Source organism: Pelobates fuscus, chromosome 4 (genome assembly GCF_036172605.1).
Source record: "Pelobates fuscus isolate aPelFus1 chromosome 4, aPelFus1.pri, whole genome shotgun sequence".
Taxonomy (NCBI): domain Eukaryota; kingdom Metazoa; phylum Chordata; class Amphibia; order Anura; family Pelobatidae; genus Pelobates; species Pelobates fuscus.
Genome location: NC_086320.1, coordinates 347,270,574 through 347,293,055, shown reverse-complemented (window position 1 = coordinate 347,293,055; position 22,482 = coordinate 347,270,574). Strand labels below are relative to the sequence as shown.

The window sequence follows — 22,482 nt, the reverse complement described above, 5'->3', positions numbered from 1 at the left end:
CCCCCAGAGATTCTGTAATTCTTTCCAATAAGTCTCCAATAGGATGTATTCTCCAATTCAAAGAAATATATTATTTAAGACAGATTGTGCCTCATCTATCTTGGCTGATACTTTGAAGGCACAAGGAAACAATATAAAATTAAGCATAAGGAGCAGATGTCAACTCTCTTGTAAATCATCATGAAAAATTCCAGTGCCAATGCTCCTGTCCTCAGATAACCACAAGTGTTGATATGATTAACTGTCGCATTTTGAGCTGAAGGTCCAAAAGGCAGAGTAAATTTCAAACCGGTGCGTTCAATTTCTTCTCACTAACACAGGCAGGATATTTTGTAAGCAACCGTCGATCGCTACTTAATCCACGAGTGCCCGCTTTGAGTTGGTCCAAGAAAATGCAAACTGTAGTGAAGGGATGTGGTTTGCTTAAATGGGCTGTACAGGCACCCGGATCACTGAATCTCATCTCAATCTTTTTAACCCTGCAGTATAAATTATTGCTGTTGGCAAGAATGTCAAGCGATACTCCTGTAGTGACTCAGTTATAGATCAAATGTCTGTCATAGAATTTATTTGACTGGCATTTTTGCTGCACATTTACACACGCCTTTCAGTGCTTTCCTGTGGGAAGAAATGGCCATTTCACAAAGCATGGGTAAGCCAGGAGATACACTGAAAAGAGGTATTTATTTAAGTATACATGACTGTAAAACGCACATCGGCCATATTAAAGGATCACTATAGGGTCAGGAACACAAACATGTATTCCTGACCCTACGGTGAAAACCCATCATTTAGGTGGGGGCTAAGCCCCCCTTAGTCCCCTCAGAATGGGCTAAAACTCACCTTATTATAACTCACCTTATTTTCAGCTCTCCACAGGTCTGCCGGCGCTGGCCCCTCCCCTTTGTTGACATCTTCAAAATTGCTGATTTTTTTGCCAATCCAATGCTTTCGCATGGTGAAAGCATTGGATTGGCTAAAATCGTCAAGGGGGCGGGGCCAAACACAGTTTGGGCCAATCAGCACATCCTCATAGAGATGCATGGGGATGCTGAATGGCAGTGCTGCTTACTGTGCAGCCCTGAGCCAGGAAGCACCTCCAGTGGCCATCTAAGGAGTGGCCACTGGGAGGAGTCCCTAGAGGCAATGTAAACAATGTTTTTTACATGAAAATGACTGAAGGGAGCTATTATACTCACTAGAACAACTACATTAACCTGTAGTTGTTCTGGTGCCTTTAAATGTAAAGGTTTATTTTTCATGTTAATAAACAAAGATGATGTTTATTCTTTAACAAGCTGTGGACATTTTTTGGATGATATGTAAGCTATACAGCTATCCATTTGACCAATGCTATCTCTGTAGAACATTTTAGTATAAATTGGACTGATATTAACACAAATAACAGTTTCTAGAAAATGTGTTCAAATGTCAAGTCCCTGTCTATTTTTTGTGTGGGTAGAAAGTGCAAAAGGTGATATAATTCACTCAATCACTAGAATGTATATGTCAGGATCGGGACAGGGATCCAACACGCAGAGTACAAACAGTAGCCAGATACGTATACCGGACCTTAGAATGGCCGGACTAACGTAAGTAGTACAGTAGAGAATGGTCAAAGACAAGCCGAGGTCGAGGGTAACAGAAGACAGGTAAGCGGTAGACAAGCCGAATCAAGGGTAACAGAGATAAGCAGAGAAGAGCAAACAAGCCGGGTCAAAACCAAAAGGGATAACTAGAAAACACGAGCACTGAGTGACTAGAACAAGCTAGAACCACGACAGGGCAATGAGCTAATGAAAGAAGCACTGTTAAATGCCCTGTTCAGATAAGTAGACACACCTCCGACGAGTCCTGATTGGTCCTGAACCAATTGAGTGACAGGTCGTTCCGGGTTGACGTCCTGACGTCGACTTCCGGACGTCATGCTATAAAAGGGAGTCACTCCCTCGCGGCCGGCTTTGCATGACCGGATGAACCGCGAGAAGGAGGGAAATCAGGCCGTCCGGATGGATGAACGACTAAGTCTCTACCTCTCTCGGAGGTAGAGACCTCAGGTACCCTGACAGTACCCCCCCTCTCAGATACGCCCACCGGGCGGAAGGAACCAGGACGAGAAGGGAAGCGAGAGTGAAATGCCCTGCGGAGACGAGGAGCATGAACATCCTCCTGAGGTACCCAACTTCTCTCCTCAGGACCATATCCTTTCCAATCGACCAGATATTGTACTCTCCCCCGGGAGATTCGAGAATCGACGATGGAATTGACCTCATACTCCTCCTGACCCTCCACCTGAACAGAGCGAGGAGGGGCGATCGTGGAGGAGAATCTGTTACAAACTAGTGGTTTCAGCAACGAAACATGGAACGAGTTAGGAATGCGTAAGGTAGTAGGCAAAGCTAGACGATACGCAACTGGGTTAATTTGAGCCACCCTGTAAGGTCCAATATACCGAGGAGCGAACTTCATGGAAGGCACTTTTAACCGAATGTTTCTAGTACTTAACCATACTCTATCGCCTGGAACAAACACCGGTGCTGCCCTTCTACGTTTGTCAGCGTGTTTTTTCACCAGCATAGAATTGTGCAGAAGAATTTGTCGAGTCTGGTCCCACAACTTCCTTAAATTGGCAACATGGACATCAACCGACGGTACCCCTTGGGAAGAAGACTCCGAAGGAAGAATGGAAGGATGAAAGCCATAATTCATGAAGAAGGGGCTAGAATGCGTAGAATCACAAACGAGGTTGTTGTGTGCAAACTCCGCCCAAGGAATCAAACCGACCCAATCGTCCTGGTGTTCAGAAACGAAACAACGTAGATATTGTTCAACCTTTTGGTTGGTGCGTTCAGCAGCTCCATTGGACTGAGGATGGTAGGCAGAAGAAAAATTCAATTTGATGCCTAGTTGAGAGCAGAAGGATTTCCAAAAACGGGAAACAAATTGGGAACCTCTGTCAGATACAATTTGGGAAGGTATCCCATGTAAACGGAAGATCTCCCTAGCGAATATCTCTGCTAATTCGGGCGAAGATGGGAGTTTAGGTAAGGGAATGAAGTGAGCCATCTTAGTAAATCTGTCCACCACAGTGAGGATAACAGTCTGCTTTTTAGAGATAGGTAAATCAACAATGAAGTCCATAGCCAAACAGGACCATGGCTTTTCAGGAACCTCTAAAGGGTGCAGAAATCCGCATGGAAGTGAATGAGGTTGCTTATTCTTGGTACAAACTTCACACGCCCCGATGAATTCTTTAATATCTTTACGTAAATCAGGCCATCAGAAATCTTTAGAGATCAAAGCATACGTCTTGCGAATGCCAGGATGCCCAACCACCTTGCTGTTATGGAAACAGCGTAACACTTCTAGTTGGAGAGTGGCGGGAACGAAGTGTCGATCCCCAGGAGTCTGTTTGGGCGCAAGATGCTGTAATTTCATGATCTCAGTAAGCAACGGAGAGTGAATCCTGAGATTCGTGTTAGCGATGATGTTACCCTTAGGAACTATCGAGGAAAGGACTGGCTCAGTTATAGTGAACGGTTCATATTGACGAGACAAAGCATCGGCTTTAGAGTTCTTAGAACCAGGTCTATAAGTAAGTACATAATTAAAGTGAGTGAGGAACATGGACCAACGAGCTTGCCTGGCGGACAGGCGCTTAGCCTCCCCAATATAAGACAAGTTCTTATGATCCGTTAAAATAGTAACAGGGTGTAATGTCCCTTCTAGTAAATGTCTCCACTCCTTTAACCCCTTAAGGACCAAACTTCTGGAATAAAAGGGAATCATGACATGTCATACATGTCATGTGTCCTTAAGGGGTTAAAGCCTTAATGACCGCTAACAGTTCCCTATCGCCGATGTCATATCTGCTTTCAGGCCCAGATAATTTCTTAGAGAAGAAACCACAAGGGTGTAACGGTTTGTCCACCCCTAACCTTTGAGACAAAACAGCACCAACTCCCATCTCAGAGGCATCGACCTCGAGTAAGAACGGCAGAGTCGTATCAGGGTGGACTAGAATGGGAGCAGAAGCAAAAAGTTCTTTGAGAGTCTTGAAAGCAACAAGAGCCTCAGTAGACCAAGTCTTAGTATCAGCCCCTTGTTTGGTCATATTGGTAATAGGCGAGATGATAGAAGAGTATCCCTTAATGAAGCGCCTATAATAGTTGGAAAAAACAATAAACCTCTGAATAGCCTTGAGTCCTTTAGGCAACGGCCAATCTAAAATAGATTGGAGTTTGTCAGGGTCCATTTTAAAGCCTTCCTCAGAAATCACGTAACCAAGAAAGTCTATCTGCGACTGGTCAAAGCTGCATTTCTCCAATTTACAGTATATACCATGTTGCAGAAGTTTGTGTAGTACCTTTCTGACTTGTCTATGGTGAGTCTCAATCTCCCTAGAGTGTATCAGTATGTCGTCCAGGTAGACAATAACACAATCATGTTGAAACTCCCTAAGTACCTCATTAATCAAATCCTGAAATACTGCAGGAGCATTGCAAAGTCCAAATGGCATAACTGTGTATTCATAATGGCCATACCGAGTATTGAACACCGTCATCCACTCGTGTCCATGCTGGATTCTCACCAAATTATATGCCCCTCTGAGATCTAATTTGGTGAAGATTTTGGAGCCCTTAAGACGATCAAACAACTCGGTAATCAATGGGATAGGATAGGCATTTCTGATAGTTATTTTATTCAAACCTCGGTAATCAATACAAGGCCTCAGCGTGCCATCCTTCTTTTTAACGAAAAAAAACCCAGCCCCGGCAGGAGAAGAAGACCTCCTAATGAATCCTTTCTCTAAATTCTCACGAATATATTCCTCTAGAACAGAGTTCTCCTGAACAGATAAAGGATATACATTACCCCTCGGGGGCATAGTACCAGGTAGAAGCTTAATTTTACAATCAAATGACCTGTGTGGAGGTAATGAATCGGCATTCTTCTTGTCGAATACTGCCTTTAAGTCTTGGTACAGGGACGGTATCTGTTTCTCTGTGGACTGAGTAGAACTACCGGGTGTATTAATATTAGCCAATGGAGAAACCTTGCGTAAACACCTCTCCTGGCAGCTCTGACCCCACGAGAGTATCTCCCCTAACTCCCAATCGATAATAGGGTTATGTCTCTTCAACCATGGATACCCCAGAACTATGGGAACAGAAGGGGACGAAATGAGCATAAGAGATAAATTCTCCACGTGTAGGATACCAACATTTAAGTTAATGGGTATGGTCTCACGAAAGATAACGGGGTCCAGTAATGGTCTACCATCTATGGCCTCAACGGCCAAGGGTGTCTCCCTTAACTGGGATGGGATATTGTGTCTAGTGGCAAAGGCTTGGTCGATAAAATTCTCAGCAGCTCCGGAATCTATCAAGGCCATAGCCTTTACTACTTCCTTCTCCCAGGTTAAGGAAACTGGTAGCAGAAGCCTGTGATCTTTATAATTAGAAGTAGAGGACAAAATAGAAACACCCAAGGCCTGTCCTCTAGAGAAACTTAGGTGCGAGCGTTTCCCGGGCGGTTAGGACAGTTCGAGAGTAAATGACCTCTGGCTCCACAGTACATACATAACCCCTCCCTTCTCCTGTACTGTCTCTCCTCCTCAGAGAGGTGGGTATAGCCTATCTGCATAGGTTCAGGGAGCAATGAGACCGTGGAGTCAGGACTTAGAAATGCGGGAGCTAACCTGAAGGAAGGTCTCCGGTTCCTCTCTCGAGTATTCTGTCTCTCTCTTAAACGTTCATCTATACGAGAAATAAACGAAATTAAATCCTCTAAATTCTCAGGAAGTTCTCTAGTAGCAACCTCGTCAAGGATTACATCTGATAGCCCATTCAAAAATACGTCCATATACGCCTGCTCATTCCACTTGACCTCTGACGCCAGAGACCTGAACTCTAGTGCATAATGCACAAGTGTTTGGTTCTCCTGTCTCAGGCGTAACAGTAATCTGGCTGCATTAACCTTTCTACCTGGAGGGTCAAAAGTTCTTCTAAAAGCAGCTACAAATGCGTTATAGTTATATACTAACGGGTTATCGTTCTCCCATAGTGGATTGGCCCATCTCAGAGCCTTCTCAATGAGTAAGGTGATAATAAATCCCACCTTTGCCCTATCCGTAGGATAGGAGCGAGGTTGCAATTCAAAGTGGATACTAATTTGGTTTAAAAACCCACGACACTTCTCAGGAGCACCACCATAACGTACTGGTGGGGTAATGCGAGAAGAAGCACCTACAGTGGCTACCTCTAGGCCTGAACCTACAGGAGAGATAGGAGTAGTACGTAACTCCTCTGGTGGATTATTGGCACGAGATAATAACGCCTGTAGCGCTAGCGCCATCTGATCCATTCTGTGATCCATGGCTTCAAACCTAGGATCAGGAGAACCAAGCTGACTGTTTGTACTTGCAGGATCCATTGGCCCTGTCGTAATGTCAGGATCGGGACAGGGATCCAACACGCAGAGTACAAACAGTAGCCAGATACGTATACCGGACCTTAGAATGGCCGGACTAACGTAAGTAGTACAGTAGAGAATGGTCAAAGACAAGCCGAGGTCGAGGGTAACAGAAGACAGGTAAGCGGTAGACAAGCCGAATCAAGGGTAACAGAGATAAGCAGAGAAGAGCAAACAAGCCGGGTCAAAACCAAAAGGGATAACTAGAAAACACGAGCACTGAGTGACTAGAACAAGCTAGAACCACGACAGGGCAATGAGCTAATGAAAGAAGCACTGTTAAATGCCCTGTTCAGATAAGTAGACACACCTCCGACGAGTCCTGATTGGTCCTGAACCAATTGAGTGACAGGTCGTTCCGGGTTGACGTCCTGACGTCGACTTCCGGACGTCATGCTATAAAAGGGAGTCACTCCCTCGCGGCCGGCTTTGCATGACCAGATGGACCGCGAGAAGGAGGGAAATCAGGCCGTCCGGATGGATGAACGACTAAGTCTCTACCTCTCTCGGAGGTAGAGACCTCAGGTACCCTGACAGTATAGTGCACTCCAGATGTTGGGGACTACATCTCCCTTGATGCTTTGTCAGCATTATGTCTGTAAGAGCATTATGGGGATGTAGTCCACAACATCGGGAGTGCCAAACGTTGCCTTCCCCTGGTACAGGGTACTCATTTTATTAAAACGGAATCTGAATATGTGATTAGATACATTTGGAGATCTTCTGACATTAACTTCCATTTTCAAAAATGAGTTTCTGGTATTTTTTACACCAGCCATTCTCGCTTTTTCTTGTATTGTAGGAAACCCAAGCAGGGTAACCACATCTCCATAATCAAGGACTGTACAGGAATCCACATTCTGACATCCACCAAATTTAGTTGTTAGAATTAACATTCATGCATCTGCTGGCTAGGCTGCATAGTGACAGTTTACTGACACTGTATACAAAGTCAAACTTTATGCATGGCAAGCCATAACAAAAGGCATCCACTAATATACAAGGTCCATGATCACCTATAAATGAATGGTATTTTATCTCATGCATTAGCAAATAACGTCCTTGACTCCTTCTGGATTTCCTTGTTTCTGTTCAACTTGACGCAGTTAATTTGTCTACTAAGCTCCGTAAACGATTCACCTTTTGGAAGTTTATATTTTCAATTTAAACAGTTAATGTGTAATTAAGGGATCTACTTGTTTACACTTAGTTATGCAGGAAGTTTGTCAAGTCTTAATTATACAATCTAATTTGCAATCTGCATGCTCAATACCTAGAATATTCATGCATGATCTCACTTGAATGCAATCAAGCTTTTAGTGCTAATTATTGTAATGCCAGTTTTTACTGCTGTAAATTATGGTCAATTTACACTATGGGTACATGTGTTGAAATCCCCTTTCCTAATAGATGACTTTTCACGTGTTCTTTTCATCATTTGTGTGACGGGAGAAATCTATAGACCATCCATCTTAGGGTATCAGAGAATAAAACCAAAACTGCCTTTAATTTATCAGGAATTGTTATTATTATTGTATAACTTATATAGCGCCATCAGATTCTGTAGCGCTATACAATGTTACCTTATATTGACTTACTGGCATAATATATCTCCCAACATTTCAAATGGACAAAGAGGGACATGTTCATTTTAGGGGTGTGAGTGGGGGTATGAGTTCTGAGAATTTTTAGGGGACTTATTAATAAATATTTATGAAACTACAATATATATAATAAAGTTAAATTCTTATTTCTAAACATATTTATTGTAGTTTAAAGGGACATTACAGTCACCAAACCAGCTTTAGCTTAATGAAGCAATTTGGATGTATGTGTGTCTAGGGCTACATAAACAAAGTGATTTAAATGATGACCTGAACCCTTTGGAGGAGGAGGACCTTTCCTAGCTAATATGCCATATTGGGAATTATGAAGAAGGCCCCTCTTATGTTTTGAGTAAACCTGTAAAAATAAAAGTTTTTACTCATCTGGAATTATCGCTGATCTTCTGCGCTCCCTCTGACGTCATAGAGGTTATGCTCTGTCCAGTCACCGGATTCTTATAGAGAAGCCTTTTAATAGGACCTATTGCTGGCCCAGAGGGAGGTAGAGGGGAAGAGGAGGGAGGTTTTTGTTCTAAATTAACAAATGTGCAAAGGAGGGAGGCATTAGGGAGCGCCCACAGGGAGGGAGGGTGACAGAGGAAGATCTCTATGTCTCTTGTCAGCTTGCAGTGCGTGCTGACAACAGACGTAAAATATGCACAGAATTTACAGCAGAGTTCTGGGCTGCCATTGCAATGTGTGCTGGGGGTGCAACTAGCACCCAGCACACAAGTGTGACACTCAAGCTGAAACACTGCACATACAAACTCATACCGCTTGAAATCAATGAAGTGGTCATGGTGCTTGGAGTAACACTTAAACTCATAAATGGCAGAGAATTGAGACTGCAGGGGCATGATCCATACACCAAAACTACTTGATTAATCTAGGGACTCTACTATCCCTTTAAAAATACATCCCTGTGAGTTTTATTGCTGTGGAGCTCTGTTATACACCCAGACACACCAACAATATGTGACTCCTAGAAAAGAGACACATTAGGATAGAACCGAGGGACAGATGGATTTGGTATAATACAGTTATGCTTGGGGAGTAAGATACATTATTAATAATGATGCTATCCAGTTATGATAATTTAAACAAATACAAGAATTCTCCTTGATGTAGGTTTCACAAATGTAAAACAAGTATGTTTGTATGTTTTGCAGGTGAAATACAAAAAGGATTTTGAAGATAGCAAAGGAAGAGGATTCTGTATTGTCACAGACACCCCCGAGCTACAAAGACTGAAAAAGACACAAGAACAAATCAGTAATGTATGTTATTATACCATCGCCATCAACGATATGCAACAGCCATGGTGGTTTCTAAAGATTTTCGTTGATGATTGGGAATAAGATGGTGTGAGTGTGTATGCGTGTGTGTCAGGTTCACAGCGCTGTTCTTCATGTTAATTAAATTGGAATTTCTCAGCGATTTTTAAATCCATCTTACTTGAAGCAGTGAAAACGTGTGTCAGGTGGAATTTGGGATTTGGGTACAGATGTAGGAATTTGTCTTGGAACAAAAACATGCAAGTTTTTCTTGTAACTAGGTATTGGCACTTCTAAGTAGTTTTATGTGTAATTTAACAAACTTGTAAATGTACATATTTTCAGTAAAACATCTTGTTTTTTATATTTACATATTTATATTGCAGTACTCAGTTATTTATTTCTGCTGTTGGTGATCTGTAGGTTCTTTACACAGGTTGATTTATAAGGAAAAATGCCGTTACTCTATACTAGTAACAGTTAGGAAATCATTTTTTGCAGTCTTCACCAATCATTTTGTCTCGTATGCTTTTATGGTATAGGTTTTCTGAAATTAAATCCTAAGGATTGAAAATATTTGCTTCTAATAGAAATGTTTATAGGTATTTTAAACTTGTTACCACTGAATGTCCTGGAATGTTCGGCTATTAAAAGATCCAATTTCAATGATATCAGCTAAATATTGCTTTTTTTTTTGTACCAGTAGAAAAATTCCCTCCTGGCTCGTAATCTCAGTGTCCTCTGAATCAAGACCTAACTCTGTAATAGTGCATATTGATGAAAAAAGAAGACGGCTGTGTAAAATCAGGGTTATTCGAAAGTTAACATTTCAGTGAATTCAAAGTGAATTTCAAATTGAAGGCCCAAGTAGACAAACTGAAAGCGTAGCTAACTGGGAAAAACATTTTCGGTTCTGCTATTTTGACCTTAAATTTGAAATAAACTTTAAATTCATTTGAAATTCCCTGCAATTCCATCTATAGTGAATAAACCTGTGATCAGGGCCGCCATCAAGGCATGACAACCATAACGGATGTCATGGGCCGGTGGTCCTGGGGGGCCTGGACTGCTCAGGACGTCCCGGGCCCCACATTAGCTATGAACACACATATATAGCGATTAATGCTATATATGTGTGCACTGCGGCCCCTCCGCTACCTGTTTTCGGCAGGGGGCCCAGCACACTTTAAATATACTGCCCAGATGCTCTGCTCTGTCGAAGTCTCACGAGCGACGCGATCGTCAGAGCGTTGCCACAGGTTACCATGGCAGCGCTCCGCATGACTCACGAGACTTCGACAGAGCATCTGGGCAGTATATTTAAAGTGTGCTGGGCCCCCTGCAGAAAACAGGTAGCGGGGGGCTGCACCATTCCTCAGGACCTCCAGTCAATGTGATCTCCCCCCTCCATGGCCACAGGTGAGATGCAGGGAGGGGGGAATAAAACAATACAATTAATGGAAGGAAAACAAAATACTGTAGGCTTTTCCCCCTACATTTTGCAGCCCCATACACACACTATACGCTAACATTTACACACACTATACACTAACATTTACACACACTATACACTAACATTTACACACACTATTCACTAACGTTTACACAATATATACACTAACATATACACACTATACACTAACATTTACACACACTATGCACGAACATTTACTCACACTATAGACTAAAATATACACACTACACACTAACATTTACACACACTATACACTGACCTTTACACACACTTTTCACTAACATTTACACAAACTATACACTAACATATACAAACGATACACTAACATTTACACACACTATGCACTAACATATACACACACTATGCACTAACATATACACACACTATGCACTAACATATACACACACTATGCACTAATATATACACACAAACTATACACTAACATATACAAATGATACACTAACATTTACACACACTATACACTAACATTTACACACACTATGCACTAACATATACACACACTGTACACTAACATTTATACAAACTATACACTAACATATACACACACTTTTCATTAAAATTTACACACACTACATCATTACACAAACACACACACTCTGGAGTCACTACACAAACATACACGCACACTCTCTGCAGTCACTATACACACTACATCCTTACACAAACACACACTCTGCAGTCACTACACACACGAATTCCTAACACAAACACATATTCTGCAGTACCTACACAAACACACACACACTTTGCAGTCACTACACACACTACATCCACTACACAAACACACAGTCTGCAGTCACTATACACACATTAAATACTTACACAAACACACACTATGCAGTCACTATACACACACTACATCAACTACACAAAGACACACTCTGCATTCACTATACACACACTACATCCACACACTGTATTCACTAAACACTACATCCACTACACACACTCTGCATTCACTACACAAACACTACATCCACTACACAAACACACACTCTGCATTCACAATACACATTGCATTTAATACACACAAACACTACATCCACTACACAAACACACACTCTGCATCTAATATACACCTCATACATTACACAAATGTACAATCTGCACCCACTATACACACTGCATCCGTTAAACACACACTGCATCCACTTTACACACGAACTCTGCATCCACTACACACATTCTACATCCACTATACACACACCAGAATCAGTACAGACACTGCATTCCTGTGGGTGAACTCCGTGGAGGGGCAGCACTTTGGACGGACTTAGGTGCTGGCACCGGGGGGCCCAGACCTTGAGCTGTGTCAGGGGCCCCAAAATGTCTGATGGCAGCCCTGCCTGTGATCATCACATTTGTTGATTCTTTATTGACTCGTGTGCATGATACAAACTCTGAACTAGCCATTGAGAGTTAGTAAAATAGAAAAGTCAAAAAGCATAACATATATTCATTTATTTGGAGGTCTTTCCTTTAACTACTACGATTATTTCATGTGCAAGTTTTAATAACACAGTGTTTATAATCTCCATTTTGCTAAAATTCGATTTTTTTTTAATCTGTGTGTGGGCACCTTTGACTTCTCTGATGTGTTTTTCTTTTCTAACCGTAATATCCCCTTTAAAAGTATTTTAATGTAACTGTTATGTTGCAACCTGATATTTATGGGCAGTGTTGAAGGAAATTGTTAAAACAAAGACAGGAAGAGTCTGGCATTGGACGAGATGAAAACTGTTCACCAACTAAGGTAAATATTATGTGATTATTATGATAGCAAAATAGCTCTATATAAAGAATGTTAATGCTTATGTCGCTGTAACCATTTTTTAACTTATATGGTTGCCCAAATAAATGAATGATTGTTTATTGACATATTGCATTTTTTCTCATACCTACTGCATCATAGAACCCTTTTTTTTTCATATTTCTTTTCACCTCTAGATGGGCATCTTAAGGGAGGCAAGACAATAAACTCACTGTTCTAGGTGATCTAAATATTAAAATATGTTCTCATGTGGTTACAAACAAAAAACATCAAAACGATGGCAGTAGGCCCTTCATATTGAAGGAGAGATACTGCTTTCCATTAAAAGGGAGCCAAATGGTAAGATGGTATGGCTCTATGTGTAAAATACTTGGAGGCCAGTGGAGTCTTGGAAATGAAGACTATCTCCAGGTCCTGGATGCAAGAAAACTGCAGACAAGCTGGTGAATTCTGTCAATGGAAAATGAATTTCAAAATGACAAATGTTTGTCACGAAAATTAAAAACAGGTATGTACCCTTCCTAGCTCATTTATTTTAGAATTCATTAAGGCCTGTGATATTTAATTTATAACTGAAAATTCAGATGATTAGTTTAAAGTTATATCTAGAAGTTTAAATCTAGAAGAATAAGTACAGCTACATATAAGAAAATAAAAGTAGTTTTGCTTCTTCTGAGCGTTAATTAAACCTTAATTTGTAGCAAGTGTGTCAGGTCTGATGTTTGGCAGCTTTTAGCATGGTTTCAGTATTTCTTGTTTTTTGTTTTCTTTTTAAGAAAAAAAATCATCTGATGTGGCAATATTACTTTAATAATAAATGAATAAATTTCTAAATTAAAATGATCACATGAAATGTTCAAGATCTAATAATGCATATACTATTGCTTATTTTTCCAATGATATTTTTTGTTTAACATTTTAGATTTTGCATGGGGTTACTTCAAATATTAACATTAAAGAAAGGTAAGTGGTATTTGGTATTTTAATTTTTTTTTTTGAATTTGACAATTTTTATTTTTATTATGTAGTCAAGGGTAAGGGATACAGAAGGCAAGAAGGGAGGGGTTTAACTTATATTCATGCACAGTACGTCAATAATATCATGCTTATGGGTAGGAGGGTACAGAAGGCAAGAGGGAGACAAGGGGATTATGCCCATATCCATATTCAACATTTCCCATTGAGAGGAGTTCCTGCCCAGGTGTATACCATTTTAAAGTAAACCGTCTTGTGCTTCTGTGTGTTGTGACTTCTTTTGTGGGTCGGGTTATTGTGGATAATGGGTGTAGGGCAGTCCTCATTGTTGGTGGTGGACATATTGGGGTTCATAGGGTCGGGTTATGAGGGGGGTGGGTGTGTGAAGCGTGTGGGGTCGGTGGTTGTGTGAATGCAGAATTTGTTGTGTCATCATCGTGTACGGTCTCAGTGTAGGTGCTAAGTATATGCGGTGCATGTGTGTGGTGTGTGTGTGTGTGTGTATGTGTGTGTATGTGAGCCAGCATGTGCGTTTCTAGGTTGCCTCCATTCGCGGGGGCTTATTATTTTGCGGAGGGTTCGTTATCAGCGTTTCAGTGTGGTTTCGGTGGCTTGTTTCGGTCCCAAAGATTCCATGCTTCAATCCAGTAGGGATACGTCCTGCTGGATTTCCGTGCCATCATTTCATACTTCTTGGATGTTTCTATAGCTGTGATGCATTGAGTGATCGTTGGGGCTTTAGGTTGTTTCCAGTTTTTGCTAATGGTGGCAAGGGCCGCTATACAGATGTGGTATAATAGATATTTAGTGTGTATATGCTGTGTTGGAGGTAGTAGTAATAGCAGGAGTGTTTCTGGTGTGGGGGAGATACGTAGTCTGGTGCAGCTCAATATCAATTCTATGACTTGTGTCCAGTATTGTAACAGTGACGGGCATTGCCACCATATGTGCAGTAAGGTACCTCGGTCTTTTTGACATCGCCAGCATGCATCTGTTGCTTTCGGGTAGCTGTGTTTGAGTGTTGTTGGGACTAGGTACCATCTATATAGTATTTTGCGTGAGAGTTCTATGTGTGTTGTGCAGAGGGTAAGTTTTTTATTGGCTTGAAATATAGTTCGCCATTGATCTTGTGTGAGTTTTTGGCCAATGTCCTTTTCCCATGCCCTCTGGAAGGAGGTCGTTGTTGTCATAGTTTCGGAGTTTGCGGAGGCATAGATCTGCGAGATGAGTTTCGTTGCCGGTTTAGCTTTGGTGCATATTTGTATTAATTTAGCCCACTGTGGGTCCGGTGTGGTTGTAGTCTGTTGTGGTCTGTTGAGATTAATCCATGATTGCAGTTGGATATAGGAGAAGGTTGCTGTGTTGGTGAGCTTGTATTCATCACATAGAACCGAGAAGGGTTTGAGGTGGTTTCCTTGTAGTATTTGTGATAGTGTGTGTACGCCATGTCTCTGCCAGAGTTTGTGGTTAAAGTCCGGAATAAGTTGGCGTATTGTTTCAATCGGGGTTGCTGATGAAAAGGGTATTGTTATTCCTTGTGTTCGGCGGTAGTCATCCCACATTGAGAGAGTTAGTGTGGTGGTAGGTAACAGTTCTGATGGTTTGGGTCTGTGGCTGTTCGGTGTCCATGCTAACGCTGGGAGGGAGATCCCCTTGGCATGGTGTTTCTCCAGGTCTTCCCAAGTCAAAGGGTTTTGTCGATGTGATGCTGCAATGATTGGAGTTATGTTGGCTGCTCTGTAGTATTTCACTATGTCCGGTAGCCCCATTCCTCCCTGATCATGGGGCTTGTACAACGTGGTCTTAGCCACTCTTGGCTTCTTGTAGTCCCATATGAACCTGTTTATACTACGTTGCAGGTCCGTCAAGTAGGCTTTGGTGAGCTTGAGTGGAAGTGAGCGGAATAAGTATTGTATTTTTGGCATGATCACCATTTTTACCGAGGCTATCCTGCCGGTCCATGATACGTATTTCCCCTTCCAACTGTGTAGCAGGGCTTTAATTTCTTTGTGTAGTTTTGTATAGTTCGCTTTGAATAGTTTGTTGGTTGATGGGGTAAAGTAGATTCCAAGGAATTTAATATGGTCATGTCTCCAATCGTATTTAAAGTTCTCTTGGAGAGCCGTCAGGGCTTGTTTTGGGATATGAATGCCTAGAGCTAGGGTCTTGGTGACATTTAGCTTGTAGTATGAGCATGCACTGAAGCGGGATAAGATGTCGTGAAAATTGGGTAAAGATATATGCGGCTGCTCCAGCGTGAGCAGGATATCATCCGCAAAGAGTGACAATTTGTATTCTTGACCTTTGGATTTTATCCCATGTATATTCGGGTTGTTTCTTATTAGTTGTGTAAGGGGTTCAAGTGCCAATATGTACAGTAGTGGGGAGAGTGGGCAACCCTGTCTAGAGCCGTTGGAGATAGTGAACGGTTTTGAGGCAAAGCCACCATTGACCACCTTAGCCGTTGGTGTAGAGTATAGTGCTTGAATGGTGGATAGGAACTGTGGTGGGAATTCGAATTTTTGAAGTACCGCTTTCAGGAAGGGCCAATGGAGTCTATCAAAGGCTTTCTCGGCATCTAGGGACAATAGGACACTGGGGTTCTTGCTTTCTTGTATCGCATAGAGTAAATCTAGGGTTTTCCTAGTGCCGTCTGTTCCCTGTCTGCCCCCGACAAACCCCACCTGGTCCTCCTGAATTAGGGAGGGTATAATTCGTGCTAGCCTGTTGGAGAAGATTTTTGCTATGATTTTAATGTCTGTGTTTAGTAGGGAAATAGGGCGTAGGTTTTGGCTTCTGTTCGGGGGTTTCCCTGGTTTGGGAAGGGTGGCGACGTGGGCCATCAGCATCTCTTGTGGTAGTTGTCCTATTTGTATGGCGTGGTGGTATACCTTTTGCAGGTAGGGTGCTAAGATTGGTGCGAATGTTTTGTAGTAAACATTGGTCATTCCATCTGGGCCCGGGGATTTCCCTGGTGGGAGTGAGGCGATAGTGTCTGTGATTTCTTGTATAGTGATCTGGTGTTGTAAGTCATCCCTTTGGGTGGTGGAGAGTGTCGGGAGTTCTACCGTTTTGAGAAAGTCATCTATTTCCTTAGGAGTCGGTTGGTGTAGGTTGGGGTCTAGTTTGAGGTTGTAAAGGGAGTGGTAGTAATCTGCCATACAGTCGTTAATGTCTTGTGGGTTATGTATTTTGTCACCTGCAGCTGTGATTAGATGTGGTATTTTAGAATTAGTCTGTTGTTTCTTAAGTAGGTTGGCTAAAAGCTTTCCTGCTCTGTTGCCTTGGGTGTACGTTCTCATTTTCAGTTTTGCTAGGGTGTGTGACGTTTTTTGGAATGTCAATGTGTTAATTTGATTGGTAATGTCTGCTATGTCTTTTGCTTGAGCCTCCGTAGGGTTCAGCATGTGTGCAGAAGTAGTGTCTCTCAGTTTTCTTAAGAGTTCCAAGTGTTCCTTTTCACGTTTACGTTTTAGGTATGATGCTCGACTAATGAGGTGGCCCCTTATGACCGATTTGTGGGCCTGCCAGATTGAGAATATTGAGGCCTCCAAATTGTCATTGGTCTCGAAGAAGTTTTCCAATTCCGACGCCATTGATGCCGTGAAGTCTTTGTCAAGGAGAAGGGATTCGTTGAGGCGCCATGGTGGTTTACCCCGGTGTAGGAAATTGGTGTTTAGTGTCATTGTCAGTGGTGCATGATCGGACCACACTATGTTACCTATAGAACAATCTTCTATACGGGGAAGCATGTTGCCAGAGGTTAGTATATGATCTATTCTTGAGTACGTCTTGTGCACTTGTGAGAAGAATGTGTAATTTCTGTCTGAGGGGTGTTTCGTTCTCCAGACGTCGTACAGACTGTTTTCGTGGATGAGTTTTGCAAATGCCCTATTGTTCGGGCCTGATTTAAGGTGTTTGTCCGAGGTGCTTGGGGTTGTCGAGTCTAAGCGGGTATCCATCGTATGGTTGTAGTCCCCACATAGGATTTTGGGGTCGTTTGTGTCGTTTGGTAGTTTATTGAGGACCTTGTGAAGAAAGTTGCGTTGGTGGTCATTGGGGCTATATAAACATGCTAGGACGTATGGGTGGTTATTGATTCTACAGTGTAAGATAAGGTATCTTCCTTGAGTGTCCTTTTTGATTCGTAGAGTTTCTACAGTTAGAGAGTTGTGGAACAGTATAGAGACCCCTCTGGATTTAGAGGTATGAGTTGCATGGTATTGTGTAGGGTATTCTCTGCGGGCGAAGTTAGGGACCCTGTTTGTTACGAAGTGCGTTTCTTGGACGCAAACCACATCTGCTTTGATTCTCTTTATATCTTCAAGTAGCATACGCCGTTTATGTGGCGTGTTAAGGCCTTTGGTGTTATGTGAGTAAATGATCATGTTCGATGGTACTGTTGTGGCGTGTAAGTGATTTGTCTGTGTGTTCAGTGATGTTGACTGGCTCCTTCAGGTGACTGTGGTGGTGAGGGGGTATAGGTAGTGGTGTGGGCGGGTTGGGGAGTTGTAGTAACCTTGGTACTATGTACTGAGACCGTATGGTCTGGCACGCTAGTCACGCCGTGGGGTTGTGGAGCTAGAGCTTCCAAATACGTGGCCATCGGGCTCCAAGTTGTGTTTTGATGCAGAGCTGAAACCATATGTAAAAAGTGGTGAAATAACGAAAAGGTAAAGTAACCTGATAATGTAACATAACAATATTAGCTTATAACAGTAAATAACTTTGCGAAGAGGCAAGTAATCGACATTATGACTTTCAACTTTATAGGTTAATTGATTGTTGCATGTCCCATTCCTTTTGATGTATTAGTTGTACCTAGCTTCCTCAATCATAGTAAAAGTCTGCTGACCTGCGGGCGTCCCCTGTCATCTTAGGGTGCAGAGGTCTTAAGGGGTTTTGGTCTTCCCTAGCTCAGGGGTTTAGCATTGTACCTGGGGATAGAGTTGTGCCTATCCGTGGGGTAGAGTGAGCAGTACCTGGGTATATCCCGCATGGGATCTGTTGCTGAGCCCCTGACTCTTGCTAACATTATTAATAAGCCGGGTGCCTTAGTACTGATAGGGTGTGTTGCACAGTAAACAGATAGCCGATACATGTCTGTCCCTGATTTCAGGCCTGGCTTTACTCTTGTTACATGCCTCCACTATCCTACGTATAATGGTATTTTGCATTATTATTACCTCGGGTCTGCGGAGTATGCTAGGGTTGACAGTACAGTTTATCGCAGGTATGTTGTGTGGCTGGCCCCCCTGCGGCATTATTCCCAACGTAGGAGAATCTGATGGGTTGCAGATGTACGCAGGGGCGCTAGGGAGGCGGTAATTATACATTGATAAGGAGAACATGCAATATATGTGGCATATAGACAGTATGCATATACAGTTAAATAGCAACCTATTTGCAAAGGAACATATGTGGTTAGTCAATGATACTTGCGGTAAGCGCCATTAGCGCTCCTAGGGAGTTAAGTCAGTTCATGCTCGTTGGTCGGTATGATCTGCGGTCGGTTGGAGGATCCTCTTCAGGGGGCTCCCCTGGTAGGCCCCACTTGTCCAGGAGTTGCTGACCTTCCTCTGGGGATGTTATGACAAGCGTTTTCCCTTGCCTCGATAGAATCAGCTTCGTGGGAAAGCCCCACCTGTAACGTATGCCTTTGTTACGGAGTGTAGTGGTAATCTGGGTGTAGTCCTTTCTCCGGCGTAGAGTAGCTGATGAAATGTCCGCCATGAGGCGCACCGATGGGAAGTCCTCGTGCGGGGCATCCCTACTACGGTATGAGCGAAGGACCAGTTCCTTGATGTGGTAATAGTGAGCTCTTAGGAGGACGTCGCGTGGGATTGAGTCAGGTAGGTTTTTAGGCTTCGCCACCCTGTGGATCCTGTCTATCAGGAGCATGTCCGCAGGTATGTCCGGGGCATAGGCCTTCATGAGGCCTCGTGCATGTGCTTGCAAGTCGTCTGGGAGGACTGATTCGGGTACCCCTCGGAGTCGTAGGTTGTTTCTTCGAGCCCTATCTTCGTGGTCCGCCATGCGCATTTCTATGGCTTCCACTTTGCAGCTTAGCGCCTGTAGGTGCTGCGATGTTGCGGATTGTGTGGAGGCTAGCTCCTGACATTTTGTTTCAACTGCTGAGGTTCTGGTCGTGAGGTCCCTCACCTCCCTCTTTATCTGGTCCGCCGTTGCTTGCCATGTGGAGATCAGTCTCGTTGCCATCGCTTCCATTGCTTGCTCGAACTTGCTTTGGGTTAGATAGTCCATAGGCTTGGTGGTCTCCGGCCCTGTCGGCGCCGGGCTGGGAGTAGCCTCCTCCGCGCCCTCGTGTTCCGCCGTCCGCATGCTCTCTGCTGTATAGGAGGTTTTGTGGCCGAAAAAGTTTAATTTTTCTGCTTTGAGTGCAGCTTTCCTCGCTTTAGATGAGGCCATCAGGTTTTTCTTCAAAATATAGGTTTCAGCTCAATGATTATCGCGATTTAGTGGAGCCCTCGTGCCGGAGCAGAGATTCAAGCGTCCATCTTGCTCGGCGGTTAGCCACGCCCCCGGTATTTTAATTTTTATTCGTAAAGTGTTTGTTAATCAATATTATGCTTGTATGTTTTTTTTGTTTTTTTTTAAAGGTTACATGCGATAGCCTATTTGTGAATTATTTTGTAACGCAGAACATATACATAAATTCATGCGTCTTTTCAGCTTAAATAGACACTCCACTGCCCAAATACAAAATAAATACAAATCACTGTTTAGTAGATTTACCACAAATGAAAACTTGCATGCATTTAATTATGCATTTTTTAAATTGGGGTTATATCTAAAAACAGCTTGCAAAAACTGCAGATCTCTTGTCTGGTGCCTTTGTAAACCCCTCCCTATATCTCTGGCAATTGAACCACAACATATCAGCAGATGTCAATGGGAAAACTCCTAGTCATTCCTCAGTTATATTTTGCCTCAGCCCATAGTGTTTATGTGTGTATTTGCATATCTTGTTTTTTATTACCTTTTATAATATATCCCAAGAACACGTTTTTACAACTTTATATACTTGCCATACAAAACAACTTATAGCATGTTTTAATGTATGGAATTGATCAGTAACATTGGCTCAAACATGAAATGACAAAACATAAAAAGCACTGCAGCATTGTGTCTTTAAGGACTATACGTCTGTTGTATTATATCTATTTGCATGCTCTCAGCCCTGGTTAATGAACAGACCAAAGCACAATTACAATTATAAACAATATAAAATGTTTACACATGTTATCTAGAAGACTTTTGGTGTTCTGGATTCTTCACCACTTTTAGTTAGACGAAGTGCTTTATGTGTTAAAAGTATGCCCTCTTTTTAATTTTACAAAAAGTGCAAATTTCAATAGAAATTGTCACTTTTATTAATTTAACTGGTTACACCTCCTGGCTGTCAAGTCCTGTTACTTCCTGGTTTGGTTAGCTCAGTGCAGCTAAACTCAAGAGGCAGCAATTGACCAGAGAACCTTCCTTGCAAAGCCTTCTCATTGAGCTGCATTGGTAAGGCTGTGATTGGACAGCCAGAGAAAGTCTGGGCGGGATTAGAAGGGGAGGTCCTGCAAAGGCTGCCGACAAGATATCTTCAGCTTTTGCAAGCTGTTCTTAGATATAACCCCAAATGGAAAAAAAATGCATAATTAAACGCATGGACGTTTTCATTTGGGTATATCTACTAAACATTGATTTTATTTTTTATTTTTTTTGTAATTGGGTAGTGGAGTGTCACTTTAAGCTTCAGTATATGTTTAATTGTATATTAATTTATGATGTAATACAGATCCATAATGCATGAAGTGTTAGTCAATCTCCTACTAGTGCTTTACCATGTCTATCACTGTCAAGACTGAAACTTACAATGCACGAGAAACCTGGACACAAGGGAAACTAAAACATCAGTTCATGTTAAATAAAACATCCCAAACACTGCTTGAACACGTTCTATAAATGTGTTTTTTTGTTTTTTTTGATGACCAATTACTTCATTTTAGCCCTTATATTTTCTTGTGCGTCAGAATTCTTTCCATGCCCTGGACAAGTTGGCCTCTTGAGCTTTCAACCCATACACTCTCACTTATAACACTTACTGCAGTTTCATGAATGCTGACAGAATTACAAATGATCAAAATTATGAAACGTTACCCATAGTGGAGCCTGGTAACATTTACATGAATATTCATATATTGTTTCCCAGAGCTATGATTCAGTATGTGATAACCTCTGGCTCACCTTTTGATATTGATAGATATGGATGTGTGTCTTTCCTCTAAGCCTTCATCAGTTTTTGGGTTGTCACCCTGTCTGTTTTTTGTCTTATATACATTCATATCGTTAATGTGCTAAGCACTGAGGCCCTTATTTAATACATTTTGGATAAGCATTTCAAATTATATCATATTTTTTGGATTAACTTTTAAACATTTATTAAACAATTTGAAAATCCATCCAAAACAATTAAATTGAGACCTTAATTGGAGACATGAAGTTGATTCTTGTTCAGACACTCATTTATCATTTGCTGTTATATTTCCCATAGGCATTGAGGAATTACATAATATAAGAATTAGTTGGAACAATTTGTCTTTGTGAAAAGGTTATAGTTCTTACATTTGTAACAGCATTTTGTAATGTTCCATATGGGTCTTGAGAGGCTTTCAATTACTGGAATGAGACAGATCTCAAATTAATCACAGATTTTGATTGTGTCTTTGTTTGTCTTACAAAAGAAATTGTATACAAACCAGCTTTTACCCAACTGTTGTAATTCAGCGTCATGCGGGAATCTCGAAATATTTAAGCTATTTATTAGAGCAGGGGTGCTCAAAAGGTAGATCCCCAGATGTTTTAGAACTACATCTCCCA

The 22,482-nt window shown here is 42.0% G+C and overlaps 1 protein-coding gene across 3 annotated transcripts in view; it reads left to right on the top strand.

The window, feature by feature from the left end:
- The window catches only part of NEBL (nebulette), a 200,603-nt gene that overhangs the window by 62,440 nt on the left and 115,681 nt on the right, over positions 1-22,482 (top strand). For 2 of the 3 annotated variants that reach the window (XM_063452527.1, XM_063452526.1), the window contains exon 4: positions 9,248-9,355. In XM_063452527.1, the coding sequence (XP_063308597.1) occupies positions 9,248-9,355 (108 nt within the window). Of the gene's footprint in view, positions 1-9,247; positions 9,356-13,562; positions 13,582-22,482 lie in introns of those variants that run through there. The other variant, XM_063452524.1, reaches the window with a different exon arrangement.